Genomic DNA, 19,220 nt, shown 5'->3' on the forward strand with positions numbered 1-19,220 from the left:
GCCGTGCAGTTGCTGAATCTGAAGGTCAGTTTAAAAGATTTTGGTCAGATTTAGAGAGACTCTAGTCACGCTCATCCCGCTCCCCGTTTCCTGGTTAGCTCTCCACCAATCAGATGGGTCATTTAAGTCCGACTGCCGGCAGTGCCCGCCCCGCTGATTCAACATGTCAAATCGGCCAAAATGAACGCCGACGGCCCCTCGGACGGACGACGGCACAGAACACACCGAACAGACTCGAGTCACCGACCTCTCCAGACTGTCACACGGCAGATTATCGGCTCTGTGTGTCCGGGCCTTAAGAGGAGTGAACGTTGCGTGGTTTGTAGTGACGCATTCTGGTTCGCTTTGATTTTTCTCTGTGTGAACTGAAACAGGACCAAGGGGGCATCGCTCCAAGGTTACAAACTCATCCACTGATTCGGACCAAAGCAAACAAACTACAGGTGTGAAAACGCTCTTAGTTTTACAACTTCACCTGTCTGAAGATGGTGAAAGGAAAAACAGGGAGAACCTTTAAACTCCACACAGAAACAACTCTGTATACTTGATGGAGTCCTAACCCAGGACCTTTCACGCTGTGAGAACATTGTTCCTCCTTCATCATACATATTACAACATTAACACCAAAAAACAAACAAATGTTTTATATAAAAATGTGCCTTCTACATGCACACTTAACTTTTCAACCAACTTTGAAAGATGATGCATCTTTACATCCTATTCATTTTAGTTTCATGCAGCAACCGTACGGAAGCAAATCAGAGACACATGTATTTAAATACTTATTCAATGACTTACTATTTTACTTTGAATGCACTTCTTTGAAAACAAAATATTAATTTTGTGATTTGCCATTTTAAAAGCTGAATTTGATTATTTATTTTCAATGGTCACAAATTCAGATTTCAGTTTTACAATTTAAAAAAAAAAGATTTTAGTTGTAATTTCTTTTGCCTCATTTTATTAGCCAAACTTAACGCATTTATTGTGGTATTATTTTGTTTATATTTTTGTTTGCTATGATGTTATGTCTGTCAGCATATTGATTTAAAAGGACTGATATTGTATAGTTGTTTTAAGAGTTTTTAAGGGTTATTGTTGCTAGCTTGAATTTGCGTGAATTGCGTGAAACCAAAATAAAGTCTCTAAATCAGGGGTCTTCAATGTTTTTTGACCCCTTAACTGAAAGAGAAAGAGAGAGACCAGGGATCCCCTACTATATATATTGTACAAAATTAAGTTGCATATTAAACTGGGCCCACAATAACGTGTAGGGTGGCCTAAAGCCTTTATACATACCTTTTTTTGCATAGAATAATACGCTATTAAAATAGCCTAGTAATTGTTGGCATGATTTTATAAATCATGTTTAAAAGTTAAACATGCATGTGGTGTAGGCAAGGCAAGGCAGCTTTATTTGTAGAGCACATTTCAGCAACAAGGCAATTCAAAGTGCTTTACATGAAACATTAAAAAACAGTTAGAAAACAATTAAAAACAATTTCAAAGCATTAAAAGACAAAAAATAAAATGTAAAGAGCAATTAGAAAATAATTAAAAACAATTTAAAATCATTAAAAGACAAGAATAAAATGTACAGTGTAGTATAAGAATTTTAAAGAGAGCAGTTAAAAATAGGTTATTTAAAGAAAGGCAACATTAAAAAGATAGTTCTTCAGCCTGGATTTAAAAGAAGTGAGAGTTGCAGCGGACCTGCAGTTTTCTGGGAGTTTGTTCCAGATATGTGGAGCATAAAAACTGAACGCTGCTTCCCCCTGTTTAGTTCTGCCTCTGGGGATAACAAGTAGACCTGTCCCAGACGACCTGAGAGGTCTGGGTGGATCATAGTGTAGTAGCAGATCAGAAATGTATTTTGGCCCTAAACCATTTAGTAGTGACTACGTGGGGTCCACGGTCCACATAGAGTCTAAAGATACTATGTTACTCAGGCTCTGTATTCTGCAGACCACTCTACCTCTGTCTCTTTTTAAAAAGCACTCCCCTCCATGAAGTCCAGCTGAGCTGACGGTACGTGCAAACTATATGCCAACATCGGGCCTACTGCACAGAAAACTCCAAAAACTAGCGATATAAAAAGTAGGCCTATCTAAATATCTGTGTGAATGCGTGCATATAAACTAAAATATTATTTAGGTAACACTTTACAAGAAGGGTACATTAATTAGCATTAGTTAATGCATTAATAAGCATTAACTAACCGTTATTAAGAGTTGAATAAATTGTCTAATAAACCTTTATTAACAATGCTTATGTTAACTAAGGTATTAATTTATGCATTAGTTACCATTAGTTGATGCCTTAACTAAATGTTAATCACAGTTAACTAAGGTGTCTATTTTACCATTAGTTAATGCAGTAATAAGCCCCAATGTAAATTATATTATTAGCAATACATGCATAATCAAAATGTCTGTTAAAACGAACTTGATGCACCAAGATCGGTTTTCTAGATGACAATGTATGTTTTTATGTTAAAACAACCACAAGTAGATTAAGTGTTCATAAACCGCATAACAGCCAAAAAAAGGCCTAAGTGCCACAAAGTAACAGACTATGCAAAATCTTTCTTCTCCGACAGCATGTGACAGATTCTAAAACGTAAGACTATTTGTTTCTTTATAATAGGCATACATAAATCACAATCATACTAGGCTAAATATAGGCTACCATCTGAGCCTGCACAGCGGTAGGAAAAAGACGCAGAGATGTAAGACACCGTGTCTCTACCTTACAATGATTTCGGTACACCAAACGTAGATTTGGAGTTCGGCTGATAAACTCTGCCATGAGACCCTGAATATCCAGATCATCCAAAATGTCTTTGTGGACGTGAAGCAGTGCCATGTGTGAAAGTCTACTCTGAGTAATAATGCTACGGAGCCAGGTTTTCAGGCGGCGAAGAGCTGAGAAAGACCTTTCGGAGCCAGCAGTAGCCACTGGTAAACAGAGGCCCAAGTGGATCAGCTCGGTGAAGAGCCCTCTTTTTTGTGGATGTAGAACTGATACAAAGCGAGCAAGTTCTTTAAGAACACACATAAATTAAATAATTTTAAAATAACTAAAATGATCCCTCTCTTCATGCCACACCCCAAACATGATATACAAAAGGTTGTGGAACAGAAACAACAACCAGAGATATTTATAAGCTATCATTTTATTGTCGTCGCAGTTTTAAAGCTTCACCACCAGGGGGTGCTGCAGCACCCCCATTTCCCATGCTTATGGGATCTTTAGGTGTAGGAGGAAACTTTCTGGATCTTTGGGTCTAGGAGGGAACTTTCAGGATCTTTGGGTCTATGAGGAAAGTTTCTAGATTTTTGGGTCTAGGAGGGAAGTTTCTGGACCTTTGGGTCTACGAGGAAAGTTTCTGGATATTTGGTTCAAGGACGGAAGTTTCTATTCAACACATGAACCTGCCAGGTGTCCTCACATGATGAAAGACGAGCCGTTTTGTTGCTGGATCCGTTCACCGAGCGGCAGGGCGCTGTAGCTCTTCCCCAGACACCACAGGTCCTGGAAGATCCTCCTGAAGTGGTTCCTGAACTTCACCCCGACGAAGGCGTACAGCACCGGGTTCAGGCAGCAGTGCAGGTAGGCGATGGTCTTCGTCACTGTCTTGGCCGCCTGCAGGATGTCCGACTCTTGGCGACTGCAGCTCGAACATGTTGGCGGTGTCGTAGAGCAGCGTGACGTTGTAGGGCAGGTGGCAGACGATGAAAACCGCCACCACGGCCAGCACCACTCGCATCGCCTTGTGCTGCTGGAAGTTTCTGGCTTTACGCAGGGTGACGATGACTGCGGTGTAGCAGCAGACCATGACAAGCAGCGGCAGGAAGAAGCCCACGGCCAGCTGGGTGCTGGAGACCACCATCTTGGTATTCAACACTGTGGTTTCGTCTGTGAACCTGAACTCGCAGATGTACTGTGTAGGCCCGGAGGTCTGGTCTATCTCCTCCTCTTCTATGAAGGGGTCCATGCTGTAGGACGGCTGGCACCAGCTGTAGAAGTAGAAGGTTGGGACGGACAGCAGTAAGGCGGAGGCCCAGACGACGATGCAGATGAGGCGGCTGTATACCAGCGAGCGCATTCTGAAGCTGCGGCGGGTCTGGACGATGGCGATGTAGTGGTCGGCGCTGATGCAGGCGAGCAGCAGCATGCAGGTGTACAGGTTCACGCTGTAGGAACAGCGCGCAGGCAACACGGGCCCCCGCCCATCAGCCACGGCGACAGCTCGTTGTGAAGCGATAAGAGGGCGACACCACGAACAGCAGGTCTGCGATGGCCACGTTCAGCAGGTAGACGTCCGTCATGGACTTGGTACTCTTGTAGAAGGCATAAGTGACGATCACCAGGCTGTTCCCTACGAAGCCCAGGATGCAGATGATGATGTGGACGAACGCTATGACCAACGCCTCAACGCTGTGCATGTTCTGGTATGAAAGAAGTGTTTCATCCAGGTAGTCAACATAAGTGTAGTTGCAGTCATAATCTAATTGGTAGAACATTTCCTCCTCTGAGTTGCCCATCTTCTTCCACTGTAAACGTCCACTGATCAGAGAGAGAACATCAAACTGTGCAGTGATGATTTCTGATGGAGTGATTCAGTAGTTTGATATTAAGGGAAAACATAAACACACAAGATTAAAGATATTTTACTGCAGTCAAATTTATTTTTCTAATTTACTTAATGAGGTTTGGTGCAGGTGAAATTAAAGACAACAGCCAGTCTTTAAGATAAGCTACAGTAAACAACTGCTGGCTGTAGTTTCATAAGGTTCAGTTATTAAAGTTTTGTTAAGAGTTTTCATGATCTGGGTCTCAGAAACCAGCACATCAGAAATATAACTGGAGTCCTGAAGTTTTGAAGATGTAAACATTTGCATTTTAAAACATAAAATCAATCACACACCTTTGAGGAAGCCAGCGGAGAAATGCGAGGCAGTGATCATATGTCGACAGCTCGTCAAACTGGTTTACAGCCTGGAGAAAGCATTTCTTTGGCAGCTGAGCTGCTTTTAAAGACATTGTGAAATTGAAACAATACTTTAATCATGTGTTGGGGAAGTTTCTTTTGCTGCAGAAGTAAAATTTTGAAAGTTTAGAGAAGTGAAACAAATAAGACAGTCGAAGACTAAACCAAGTTAGGTTTTTGTAATAAGACATACAGTATTTGCAAATACAGGAGGAACACGATTTCACAAAAAGCACATCAGCTCAGCGTGGAAAAGTTTCTTCAATGAGTGAATAGGAACACTGAGCTTAAATACATCTTCAGAGTGACAGCACACACGCACTTGGCTTAACATGACTCTGCATTTCTCACAGGCAATCTAAAAACACAAGAGACATCTCGGAGCCATTTCGCCTCCTCCTCCCTGTACGACTTTCACCCCCCAGTTACATCTCAACTGGCGGAAAAAAGAGTTTTTTTTGTTTGTTGTGGGAGAGGAAAAGGAAAGGGGGGAAAAGAGAAAATTTTTTTGTGTGTTTGGGCAACCCACGGAGATGAGAAGGGTATGTATATCGCACTTGTCTAACTCTGGGGGTTACGGTGAATAAGCTAAAGTCCCAATAAGTTCGTTGTTCCTTTTAACATTACAGGAACATGCCGGCATCATTCAAACATTGCTAGCTATCAGGTGGTCCAATGATGATAAACTAATGGTTTCAGTTATTTCACCATTAAGTGAAGGTTAAATTTGCATTTGCCACATCAGTATTGATCATGGTAGCGATGGTTAGGCTTAACGCTTCTGTCGACGCTCATAATGTTATATTGGATTTTTTAATGGATCTCTTAACGTTATCCTGGGATTCATTGTAACATCACTTGACTTGTTAGTTAGGTTAGGTAACGTTCATACAGATGTAATGAAATAAAAACAAAAATAAAATGAGAATTCATTGACCAATTCAATACAGATCAGTACTTAAGGTGCATATTTATAGTTAAGTAATTAGATTATGTTACATGTTTTGGGTAATCCAACTGATTACGGTACTGATTAAAAAACTTGCCATGTAATTTGTAGTCAGTAATGGATTACATTTCAAAGTAATCTGACCCAACCCTGGGAAGGTGCTAGATCGCGCGAGGGTCCATGGAATAAATGGATCACCGAATCCAAAGAGCACCAGACATTGGTTAATGTTGCCCCAAAAACGCATCCAAACAAGTTCACTGAGTTACAGCTCCCAAGACTAATGGATTAAACGACCATGATGTAGTTTTGATGAGTGAAATTGCGGTCCTTACCTCCGCTCTGCTCTGAAGCAGCGGCGTTGGTGCTTGTGCCCGTATGTGTGTGGGAGGAGCCCTGAGGGAAGGGGGAGGGGTTACAGATGAGTACCAAAATCATTGTAAGGAGAACCGGTGTCTTACATCTCTGTGTCTTTTCCTACCCGGCCAGGCGCTCAGATGGTAGCCTATATTTAGCCTAGTATGATTGTGATTTATGTATGCCTATTATAAAGAAACAAATAGTCTAACTTTTAGAATCTGTCACATACTGAAGAAAGATAAGACCTAAAGGATGACCTAAGCTTCAAATGGCATGCATTCCTAAATCAAGTTGCAAATCACATTGTTTGATACAGGCAAAGCTGGTATTGTTTGTCTAGTTTGGATAAAAAACTGCAATACAAACAAAAGCCATGTTTCCAACCAATTTCTCAAGCAAATTTTAAGCGAACTTTTAAAATGTTGCACAAAAGGAAAAAAAAAGAAGGTGCCGAATTAGAAGCATTTCCATCAACTGGTTTAGAGCAAATAAACTTGTTTCGTCACAAGGTGTCGTTACGCGTGGTTGTAGATTGCAAACCGGCTTGCTAAATCAAAGAGTTTAGAAGCTAAGTTCTTTGGCTAAACGGAGAGAGGTAGAATTGTACAAGTTGGCCAACTGTGCGGAGGATGCGGGGTTGTGGCAGAGACGTTTGGTGTCAGCGAGACAATCGTTCACCGCTGTGTATACGCGGTGTGCAGGGCCGTTACCATTCAAGCTGTTGAACCAATTTGTCAATTTACCCGCGTGGCTGAGGGCCAGGCTACAGCGCACGCAAACTCCACCACACACCTTGTGCCACAAGTGCACACTGGATGGGACCCATATCCCGATCCTTCCCCATCCGATGGATACCGTGACTATAGTCATGTGACTTACATGTTCACTACGTCACCACAACTTATTGGCGCAAAGCGGTTTCCATCTCCCATTTTGCGCATTAACTCTTTTCGAAAAGGCAAAAACCACCTCAAGAGATCGAATTTGCCGTTTCCATCAACATTTTTCAATGCTATACTTCAAAATGCGCATAAAAATACATTGATGGAAAGACAGCTATTGTTAACACTGGTATCTTTGTGATACACAGAAAAGGAGATTACACATTAATATATTTCTTATATATAAATAAAAACCAAACAGATTCACAGCAAACATTGTAAAAATTCCAAAGTTGACACAGTTCTCTCCCATAAGTTCAGCAAAATGAACACATCGTATCCTTTTGATAAGCCTCACAAACTGCAGTAGGTCACATCAGCCATATCATCTTTTACATACAGTATGTGACATGATCAACTGTTTGATGCTGATGCGGGACACAAAGCTCTCACGTTAGTGATTGAGATAAAAGGCTAGGGGTAAGTTGATCCCACTCAGTGGGTAAATTGAGCCATCTGGGGGTAAATTGACCATCCTTTTTTTCACGTTTTAATGCAAGTATAAAAAAAACTTGGCTCTTAAAAAAAGAATTTAATAATACACATACCTTTCCAAACAATGTTAATTTTTTATAAAGCTACCTCAAACAACACAAAACAAACCAATTAAAGTTTAATTTTCCCTTTAATCTTTTATGTTTTGTATTGATGAACAGTAGTTATAAAACATTTATGCTAAGTGAAGGACTGCCAGCATAGTTTTCAGGAGCAAGACAAATGGTTTTATGTTGTATTTCTTATGCTGTTAATCAAGTCATGTCCAAACACACACACACACACACACACACAGACACAGTGTTTGGCAGAAAGAACGTCCCTCCAGTGTGCTCAGTTCTAATTTCCAACCACAGTTTTGAACTTGTGAGAAGAAAAGAACAGTTTGAACTTCCAGACCTCAGAACAATGAAAATGACAACTGGACATTCCATCCATCAAGGTTGCAGAGAAATATGAGTTGTTACTTCCTCTTTGCAGTTTCTCCAACCTTTTGAGGTTTAGGAAGCTTCTTCAGCACATCATTCAGGGAATTTAAACCTATAAAACAAAGACAAGAGCCATGATGAAAGAAATCTGAATCGTTACGCTTTTAAAGCAATGCTAAAATCATACTAAACAGCCCTGAATACATATCCTGGTAAGTGTGGCTGATAAGTATACAAATGCCAATTTCTTGTACTTTACTCTTGTATCTTGCTATAGTTGCCATTCAATTGTATTAATATTATGGAATATATTAATTCTGTCACCTGTCCATCACTTTTGGTCAGATTGTCAAAGAATCCCCTCGACTGTAGTTTTGTTGAAGGCTGTAGCTCTCGTAACATCCTCCCTGGCTCACTTTGCCCCATAGTCACCATTTTGGTAAAAACGAGCTAGCTTAGCAATTCAGGCTAACCTTTAGCTTAATGATTCACATGGTTTTATATGTTGACAAATCACCAAAATTTTCCTACAGAACTTTAGACCTAGATGCATTTGCTTTGGCACAATAGCTAGTATACCTGCAATTAACAAGCAAAAAGTGTTTTTGTGAAAAACAACAACTTACCTCTTGTCCCATGTGCTTCTCAGCAAAATAGAAATGATGGAGTCCTTCAGAACGTATGGTCACCTGACACCAAATGTGCATAGTTGCCTAGAAAACGGGGGTGGGTCAACTTACCCACTGGCTCATCTTACCCCCACTCCCCTACACTGAACATTTCCATCGTAACAAGTAATTGTGCCAAACAATTTTCGCTTCAGACCACTGAAGATTATGAACTGTGAATTAGGTTTCACAAATTAAAACAACAGTGATCTGGGAGGATAACATGTTTTCCTGAAAGAGCTGAAGAGTGAGACCTATCTTCACAATCTTTGGGGATGCTGTCATCTGGTGTTGACACGCAGAATTACAGTGTTGGTCTCAAGTTTAGAGAACAATTTACTTTTTGTTTATTTTTGGACTTTATAAATCAATAAAAGAACAGCGTTGCAATAAAAAATGTATTCATATACATCTTTACTGCACAAATAAACAATATTACATTCATCAGTTTCTCTACTGTGCTTTCAATGTTACAAAAAAAACGGATATAACTTAAATATGACAGGAAACTAAGTCTAAAGCAAGGTCAAAAGAAACATCAGAAGAATAAAATCTTAACAGTCATTACTGGAGGTTACAGAGAGTTCATCTGACATTTGATTTGACATTTGGCAAATCTAAAGGCCGACCAGTTTTTAATACTGAAAATCTTCTGATTCGGTTTAAACAGAAAAGCTTCTGAAGAGTCGCAGCAGATAAAACAGCTTCATGTTCGGGGCAGAAATTTTGACCAGAAACCAAAATAAAGTCTCTAAATCAAGGGTCTTCAATGTTTTTTAACCCCAGGACCCCTAACTGAAAGAGAGATAGAGCAGGTTTGGACCTCCAGAGATCTGCAGAGATTGTTGGGTCTAAGAGGAAACTTTCAGGATCCAGGAGAGAACTTTCAGGATTGTTTGGTCTAGGAGGGAATTTTCTGAATCTTTGGGTCTAGGAGGAAGGAGGAAACTTTCAGGATCTTTGGGTCTAGGAGGAAAGTTTCTGGATCTTTGGGTCTAGGAGGGAACTTTCTGGATCTTTGGGTCTAAGAGGGAACTTTCAGGATTTTTGGGTCTAGGAGGGAAGTTTCTGGACCTTTGGGTCTACGAGGAAAGTTTCTGGATATTTGGTCCAAGGAGGGAAGTTTCTAGTCAACACATGAACCTGCCAGGTGTCCTCACGCGTGAAAGACGAGCGGTTTTTTGCTGGATCGGTTCACCGAGGCGGGCGCCTGTAGCTCTTCCCCAGACACCACAGGTCCTGGAAGATCCTCCTGAAGTGGTTCCTGAACTTCACCCCGACGGCGTTACAACACCCGGGTTCAGGCAGCAGTGCAGGTAGGCGATGGTCTTCGTCACTGTCTTGGCCGCCTGCAGGATGTCCGACTCTTGGCAGCGACTGCAGCTCGAACATGTTGGCGGTGCGGTAGAGCAGCGTGACGTTGTAGGGCAGGTGGCAGACGATGAAAACCGCCCCCACGGCCAGCACCACTCGCGCCATGCCTTGTGCGCTGGAAGTTTCTGGCTTTACGCAGGGGTGACGATGACTGCGGTGTAGCAGCAGACCATGACAAGCAGCGGCAGGAAGAAGCCCACGGCCAGCTGGGTGCTGGGGACCGCCATCTTGGTATTCAACGCTGTGGTTTCGTCTGTGAACCTGAACTCGCAGATGTACTGTGTAGGCCCGGAGGTCTGGTCTATCTCCTCCTCTTCTATGAAGGGGTCCATGCTGTAGGACGGCTGGCACCAGCTGTAGAAGTAGAAGGTTGGGACGGACAGCAGTAAGGCGGAGGCCCAGACGACAGCGCAGATGAGGCGGCTGTATACCAGCGAGCGCATTCTGAAGCTGCGGCGGGTCTGGACGATGGCGATGTAGTGGTCGGCGCTGATGCAGGCGAGCAGCAGCATGCCGGTGTACAGGTTCACGCTGTAGGAGCCGCGCAGCAGCTTGCAGGCCACCGGCCCCATCAGCCACGGCGACAGCTCGTTGTAGACGATAAGAGGCAGCGACACCACGAACAGCAGGTCTGCGATGGCCACGTTCAGCAGGTAGACGTCCGTCATGGACTTGGTACTCTTGTAGAAGGCATAAGTGACGATCACCAGGCTGTTCCCTACGAAGCCCAGGATGCAGATGATGATGTGGACGAACGCTATGACCAACGCCTCAACGCTGTGCATGTTCTGGTATGAAAGAAGTGTTTCATCCAGGTAGTCAACATAAGTGTAGTTGTAGTCATAATCTAATTGGTAGAACATTTCCTCCTCTGAGTTGCCCATCTTCTTCCACTGTAAACGTCCACTGATCAGAGAGAGAACATCAAACTGTGCAGTGATGATTTCTGATGGAGTGATTCAGTAGTTTGATATTAAGGGAAAACATAAACACACAAGATTAAAGATATTTTACTGCAGTCAAATTTATTTTTCTAATTTACTTAATGAGGTTTGGTGCAGGTGAAATTAAAGACAACAGCCAGTCTTTAAGATAAGCTACAGTAAACAACTGCTGGCTGTAGTTTCATAAGGTTCAGTTATTAAAGTTTTGTTAAGAGTTTTCATGATCTGGGTCTCAGAAACCAGCACATCAGAAATATAACTGGAGTCCTGAAGTTTTGAAGATGTAAACATTTGCATTTTAAAACATAAAATCAATCACACACCTTTTGAGGAAGCCAGCGGAGAAATGCGAGGCAGTGATCATATGTCGACAGCTCGTCAAACTGGTTTACAGCCTGGAGAAAGCATTTCTTTGGCAGCTGAGCTGCTTTTAAAGACATTGTGAAATTGAAACAATACTTTAATCATGTGTTGGGGAAGTTTCTTTTGCTGCAGAAGTAAAATTTTGAAAGTTTAGAGAAGTGAAACAAATAAGACAGTCGAAGACTAAACCAAGTTAGGTTTTTGTAATAAGACATACAGTATTTGCAAATACAGGAGGAACACGATTTCACAAAAAGCACATCAGCTCAGCGTGGAAAAGTTTCTTCAATGAGTGAATAGGAACACTGAGCTTAAATACATCTTCAGAGTGACAGCACACACGCACTTGGCTTAACATGACTCTGCATTTCTCACAGGCAATCTAAAAACACAAGAGACATCTCGGAGCCATTTCGCCTCCTCCTCCCTGTACGACTTTCACCCCCCAGTTACATCTCAACTGGCCTGGGAAAACTAGAGATAGTTTTAGGGTGTTACAGCACGCACGGAGATGAGAAGGGTATGTATCGACTTGTCTAACTCTGGGGGTTACGGTGAATAAGCTAAAGTCCCAATAAGTCGGCGTGTTCCTTTTAACATTACAGGAACATGCTCGGCATCATTCAAACATTGCTAGCTATCAGGTGGTCCAATGATGATAAACTAATGGTTTCAGTTATTTCACCATTAAGTGAAGGTTAAATTTGCATTTGCCACATCAGTATTGATCATGGTAGCGATGGTTAGGCTTAACGTTCTGTCGACCGCTCATAATGTTATATTGGATTTTTTAATGGATCTCTTAACGTTATCCTGGGATTCATTGTAACATCACTTGACTTGTTAGTTAGGTTAGGTAACGTTCATACAGATGTAATGAAATAAAAACAAAAATAAAATGAGAATTCATTGACCAATTCAATACAGATCAGTACTTAAGGTGCATATTTATAGAAGTAATTAGATTATGTTACATGTTTTGGGTAATCCAACTGATTACGTTACTGATTAAAAAAACTTGCCATGTAATTTGTAGTCAGTAATGGATTACATTTCAAAGTAATCTGACCCAACCCTGGGAAGGTGCTAGATCGCACGAGGGGTCCATGGAATAAATGGATCACCGAATCCAAAGAGCACCAGACATTGGTTAATGTTGCCCCAAAAACGCATCCGAAACAAGTTCACTGAGTTACAGCTCCCAAGACTAATGGATTAAACGACCATGATGTAGTTTTGATGAGTGAAATTGCGGTCCTTACTCCGCTCTGCTCTGAAGCAGCGACGTGTGGTGCTTGTGCACGTATGTGTGTGGGAGGAGCCCTGAGGGAAGGGGGAGGGGTTACAGATGAGTACCAAAATCATTGTAAGGAGACCCGGTGTCTTACATCTCTGTGTCTTTTTCCTACCGCTGGGCAGGCTCAGATGGTAGCCTATATTTAGCCTAGTATGATTGTGATTTATGTATGCCTATTATAAAGAAACAAATAGTCTAACTTTTTAGAATCTGTCACATACTGAAGAAAGATGAGACCTACAGGATGACCTAAGCTTCAAATGGCATGCATTCCTAAATCAAGTTGCAAATCACATTGTTTGATACAGGCAAAGCTGGTATTGTTTGTCTAGTTTGGATAAAAAACTGCAATACAAACAAAAGCCATGTTTCCAACCAATTTCTCAAGCAAATTTTAAGCGAACTTTTAAAATGTTGCACAAAAGGGAAAAAAAAAGAAGGTGCGAATTAGAAGCATTTCCATCAACTGGTTTAGAGCAAATAAACTTGTTTCGTCACAAGGTGTCGTTACGCGTGGTTGTAGATTGCAAACCGGCTTGCTAAATCAAAGAGTTTAGAAGCTAAGTTCTTTGGCTAAACGGAGAGAGGTAGAATTGTACAAGTTGGCCAACTGTGCAGGATACGGGGTTGTGGCAGAGACGTTTGGTGTCAGCGAGACAACCGTTCACCGCTGTGTATACGCGGTGTGCAGGGCCGTACCATTCAAGCTGTTGAACCAATTTGTCAATTTACCCGACGTGGCTGAGGCCCAGGCTACAGCGCACCGCAACTCCACCACACACCTTGTGCCACAAGTGCACACTGGATGGGACCCATATCCCGATCCTTCCCCCATCCGATGGATACCGTGACTATAGTCATGTGACTTACATGTTCACTACGTCACAACTTATTCGGCAAAGCGGTTTCCATCTCCCATTTTGCGCATTAACTCTTTTTCGAAAAAGGCAAAAACCACCTCAAGAGATCGAATTTTGCCGTTTCCATCAACATTTTTCAATGCTATACTTCAAAATGCGCATAAAAATACATTGATGGAAAGACAGCTATTGTTAACACTCGTATCTTTTGTGATACACAGAAAAGGAGATTACACATTAATATATTTCTTATATATAAATAAAAACCAAACAGATTCACAGCAAACATTGTAAAAATTCCAAAGTTGACACAGTTCTCTCCCATAAGTTCAGCAAAATGAACACATCGTATCCTTTTTGATAAGCCTCACAAACTGCAGTAGGTCACATCAGCCATATCATCTTTTACATACAGTATGTGACATGATCAACTGTTTGATGCTGATGCGGGACACAAAGCTCTCACGTTAGTGATTGAGATAAAAGGCTAGGGGTAAGTTGATCCCACTCAGTGGGTAAATTGAGCCATCTGGGGGTAAATTGACCATCCTTTTTTTCACGTTTTAATGCAAGTATAAAAAAAACTTGGCTCTTAAAAAAAGAATTTAATAATACACATACCTTTCCAAACAATGTTAATTTTTTATAAAGCTACCTCAAACAACACAAAACAAACCAATTAAAGTTTAATTTTCCCTTTAATCTTTTATGTTTTGTATTGATGAACAGTAGTTATAAAACATTTATGCTAAGTGAAGGACTGCCAGCATAGTTTTCAGGAGCAAGACAAATGGTTTTATGTTGTATTTCTTATGCTGTTAATCAAGTCATGTCCAAACACACACACACACACACACACAGACACAGTGTTTGGCAGAAAGAACGTCCCTCCAGTGTGCTCAGTTCTAATTTCCAACCACAGTTTTGAACTTGTGAGAAGAAAAGAACAGTTTGAACTTCCAGACCTCAGAACAATGAAAATGACAACTGGACATTCCATCCATCAAGGTTGCAGAGAAATATGAGTTGTTACTTCCTCTTTGCAGTTTCTCCAACCTTTTGAGGTTTAGGAAGCTTCTTCAGCACATCATTCAGGGAATTTAAACCTATAAAACAAAGACAAGAGCCATGATGAAAGAAATCTGAATCGTTACGCTTTTAAAGCAATGCTAAAATCATACTAAACAGCCCTGAATACATATCCTGGTAAGTGTGGCTGATAAGTATACAAATGCCAATTTCTTGTACTTTACTCTTGTATCTTGCTATAGTTGCCATTCAATTGTATTAATATTATGGAATATATTAATTCTGTCACCTGTCCATCACTTTTGGTCAGATTGTCAAAGAATCCCCTCGACTGTAGTTTTGTTGAAGGCTGTAGCTCTCGTAACATCCTCTGGCTCACTTTGCCCCATAGTCACCATTTTGGTAAAAACGACCTAGCTTAGCAATTCAGGCTAACCTTTAGCTTAATGATTCACATGGTTTTATATGTTGACAAATCACCAACATGTTCCATACAGAACTTTAGACCTAGATACATTTGCTTTGGCACAATAGCTAGTATACCTGCAATTAACAAGCAAAAAAGTGTTTTTGTGAAAAACAACAACTTACCTCTTGTCCCATGTGCTTCTCAGCAAAATAGAAATGATGGAGTCCTTCAGAACGTATGGTCACCTGACACCAAATGTGCATAGTTGCCTAGAAACGGGGTGGGTCAACTTACCCACTGGCTCATCTTACCCCACTCTCCCCTACACTGAACATTTCCATCGTAACAAGTAATTGTGCCAAACAATTTCCTTCAGACCACTGAAGATTATGAACTGTGAATTAGGTTTCACAAATTAAAACAACAGTGATCTGGGAGGATAACATGTTTTCCTGAAAGAGCTGAAGAGTGAGACCTCTTCACAATCTTTGAGGATGCTGTCATCTGGTGTTGACACGCAGAATTACAGTGTTGGTCTCAAGTTTAGAGAACAATTTACCTTTGTTGTTTATTTTTGGACTTTATAAATCAATAAAAAGAACAGCTTGCAATAAAAAAATGTATTCATATACATCTTTACTGCACAAATAAACAATATTACATTCATCAGTTTCTCTACTGTGCTTTCAATGTTACAAAAAATAAACGGATATAACTTAAATATGACAGGAAACTAAGTCTAAAGCAAGGTCAAAAAGAAACATCAGAAGAATAAAATCTTAACAGTCATTACTGGAGGTTACAGAGAGTTCATCTGACATTTGATTTGACATTTGGCAAATCTAAAGCCGACCAGTTTTTAATACTGAAAATCTTCTGATTCGGTTTAAACAGAAAAGCTTCTGAAGAGTCGCAGCAGATAAAACAGCTTCATGTTCGGGGCTGAAGAATTTTGACCAGAAACCAAAATAAAGTCTCTAAATCAGGGGTCTTCAATGTTTTTTAACCCCAGGACCCCTTAACTGAAAGAGAGATAGAGCAGGTTTGGACCTCCAGAGATCTGCAGAGATTGTTGGGTCTAAGAGGAAACTTTCAGGATCCAGGAGAGAACTTTCAGGATTGTTTGGTCTAGGAGGGAATTTTCTGAATCTTTGGGTCTAGGAGGAAGGAGGAAACTTTCAGGATCTTTGGGTCTAGGAGGAAAGTTTCTGGATCTTTGGGTCTAGGAGGAAAGTTTCTGGATCTTTGGGTCTAGGAGGGAACTTTCTGGATCTTTGGGTCTAAGAGGGAACTTTCAGGATTTTTGGATCTAGGAGGGAAGTTTCTGGACCTTTGGGTCTACGAGGAAAGTTTCTGGATATTTGGTCCAAGGAGGGAAGTTTCTAGTCAACACATGAACCTGCCAGGTGTCCTCACATGGTGAAAGACGAGCAGTTTTTTTGCTGGATCGGTTCACCGAGCGGCGGGGCGCTGTAGCTCTTCCCCAGACACCACAGGTCCTGGAAGATCCTCCTGAAGTGGTTCCTGAACTTCACCCCGACGAAGGCGTACAACACCGGGTTCAGGCAGCAGTGCAGGTAGGCGATGGTCTTCGTCACTGTCTTGGCCGCCTGCAGGATGTCCGACTCTTGGCACGACTGCAGCTCGAACATGTTGGCGGTGTCGTAGAGCAGCGTGACGTTGTAGGGCAGGTGGCAGACGATGAAAACCGCCACCACGGCCAGCACCACTCGCATCGCCTTGTGCCGCTGGAAGTTTCTGGCTTTACGCAGGGTGACGATGACTGCGGTGTAGCAGCAGACCATGACAAGCAGCGGCAGGAAGAAGCCCACGGCCAGCTGGGTGCTGGGGACCGCCATCTTGGTATTCAACGCTGTGGTTTCGTCTGTGAACCTGAACTCGCAGATGTACTGTGTAGGCCCGGAGGTCTGATTTCTCTCCTCCTCTTCTATGAAGGCGTCCATGCTGTAGGACGGCTGGTACCAGCTGTAGAAGTAGAAGGTTGGGACGGACAGCAGTAAGGCGGAGGCCCAGACGACAGCGCAGATGAGGCGGCTGTACACCAGCGAGCGCAGTCTGAAGCTGCGGCGGGCCTGGACGATGGCGATGTACCGGTCGGCGCTGATGCAGGCGAGCAGCAGCATGCCGCTGTACAGGTTCACGCTGTAGGAGCCGCGCAGGAGCTTGCAGGCCACCGGCCCCATCGGCCACGCCGACAGCTCGTTGTAGACGATAAGAGGCAGCGACACCACGAACAGCAGGTCTGCGATGGCCACGTTCAGCAGGTAGACGTCCGTCATGGACTTGGTACTCTTGTAGAAGGCATAAGTGACGATCACCAGGCTGTTCCCTACGAAGCCCAGGATGCAGATGATGATGTGGACATACGGTATGACCACCAGCTCAACGCTGTGCGTGTTCTGGTATGAACAAGGTGCTTCAATCAGGTAGTCTAAATCAGTGTCGTTGTAGTCGTAATCTAATTGGTAGAACATTTCCTCCTCTGAGTTGCCCATCTTTTACCACTGTAAATGTCCACAGATCAGAGAGAGAACATCAAACTGTGCAGTGATGATTTCTGATGGAGTGATTCAGTAGTTTGATATCAGTGTTGCTGATAAAAGATTTAGCTTTTCAGTAATGAAAAAGGGAAAACATAAACACACAAAATTAAAGATATTTTACTGCAGTCAAATTCATTTTTCTAATTTACTTAATGAGGTTTGGTGCAGATGAAATTTAAGACAACAGCCAGTCTTTAAGATAAGCTACAGTAAACAACTGCTGGCTGTAGTTTCATATTTACAGTACGATACAGACATGACAGCTGGTGGCAGTGGAAAAGAAGTTGACTTAATGACACTGAAAAGAAGTCAATCTGTATATATAAGGTTCAGTTATTAAAGTTTTGTTAAGAGCTTTGATGATCTGGGTCTCAGAAACCAGCACATCAGAAATATAACTGGAGTCCTGAAGTTTTGAAGATGTAAACATTTGCATTTTAAAACATAAAATCAATCACGCACCTTTGAGGAAGCCAGCGGAGAAATGCGAGGCAGTGATCATATGTCGACAGCTGGTCAAACTGGTTTACAGCCTGGAGGAAGCATTTCTTTGTCAGCTGAGCTGCTTTTAAAGACATTGTGCAAATGTTGATACAAGCAAACCTGGTATTGTTTGTCTAGTTTGGATAAAAAACTGCAATACAAACAACAGCCATGTTTCCAACCACTTTCTCAAGCGAATTTTTAAGCGAACTTTTAAGAAAAAAAAAAAGAAAACGCAAATTAGAAGCATTTCCATCAACTGGTTTAGAGCGAAGACTGCGCAAAGAGTAGTTTGGTCACAGCTTGCGGTTACACATGGTTGTAGATTGCAAACCGGCTTGCTAAATCAAAGAGTTTAGAAGCTCTTGACTAAATGGTGAGAGGTAGCTTTGTACAAGTTGGCCACCTGTGCAGAATCCAGGGTTGTGGCAGAGACATTTGGTGTCAGCGAGACAACCGTTCACCGCTGTGTATACACGGTGTGTAGGGCCAAACGATTCAAGCTGTTAAACCAATTTGTCAATTTACCCGACGTGGCTGAGGCCCAGGCTACAGCGCACCACAACTCCACCACACACCTTGTGCCACAAGTTTACGGCGCACTGGAGGGGACCCGTATCCCGATCCTTCCCCCATCCGATGGATACCGCGACTATAGTCATGTGACTTACACGTTCGCTACGTCACAACTTATTCGGCAAAGCTGTTTCCATCTCCCATTTTGCGCATTAACTCTTTTTCGAAAAAGACAAAAAACCACCTCAAGAGATCGAATTTTGCCGTTTCCATCAACATTTTCCAATGCGATACTTCAAAATGCGCATAAAAATACGTTGATGGAAACACGGCTGTTGTTAACACTCGTACCTTTTGTGATACACAGAAAAGGAGATCTGCATTAATATATTTCTTATGAATAAATAAATAAAAACCAAACAGATTCACAGCAAACATTGTAAAAAAAAATTCCAAAGTTGACACAGTTCTCTCCTTTAAGTTCAGCAAAATGAACATCATGAACAATCATATCCTTTTTGATAAGCCTCACAAACTGCAGTAGATC

At 41.9% G+C, this 19,220-nt stretch overlaps 1 protein-coding gene and 2 pseudogenes across 2 annotated transcripts; all 3 read right to left on the bottom strand.

The window, feature by feature from the left end:
* Positions 1-1,791: 1,791 nt before the first annotated feature.
* Positions 1,792-5,036, bottom strand: LOC120559360 (annotated as a pseudogene).
* A 4,992-nt stretch (positions 5,037-10,028) lies between these two features.
* LOC120559041 lies at positions 10,029-11,092 on the bottom strand (annotated as a pseudogene).
* Positions 11,093-15,758: 4,666 nt separating this feature from the next.
* Positions 15,759-18,188, bottom strand: LOC120559361 (C-C chemokine receptor type 6-like). Of its 2 annotated transcripts, none has more exons than XM_039801025.1 (2): positions 18,137-18,161; positions 15,759-17,635 (listed from the first exon to the last, which is right to left on the bottom strand). In XM_039801025.1, the coding sequence occupies exon 2, from the start codon at positions 17,624-17,626 to the stop codon at positions 16,523-16,525; it is 1,104 nt and encodes a 367-aa protein (XP_039656959.1). In that variant the 5' UTR covers positions 17,627-17,635; positions 18,137-18,161; the 3' UTR covers positions 15,759-16,522. The 2 variants fall into 2 exon arrangements, 1 of the variants encoding a protein (XP_039656959.1); XR_005639240.1 differs by having other exon boundaries at positions 17,618-17,688; positions 18,137-18,188.
* Between the last annotated feature and the right edge of the window lie 1,032 nt (positions 18,189-19,220).

Source organism: Perca fluviatilis, chromosome 5 (assembly GCF_010015445.1).
Source record: "Perca fluviatilis chromosome 5, GENO_Pfluv_1.0, whole genome shotgun sequence".
Lineage (NCBI taxonomy): Eukaryota > Metazoa > Chordata > Actinopteri > Perciformes > Percidae > Perca > Perca fluviatilis.

Coding starts and splice junctions, on each gene's coding strand:
- LOC120559361 (XM_039801025.1), bottom strand. CDS start 17,626: ATGGGCAACTCAGAGGAGGAAATGTTCTACCAATTAGATTACGACTAC.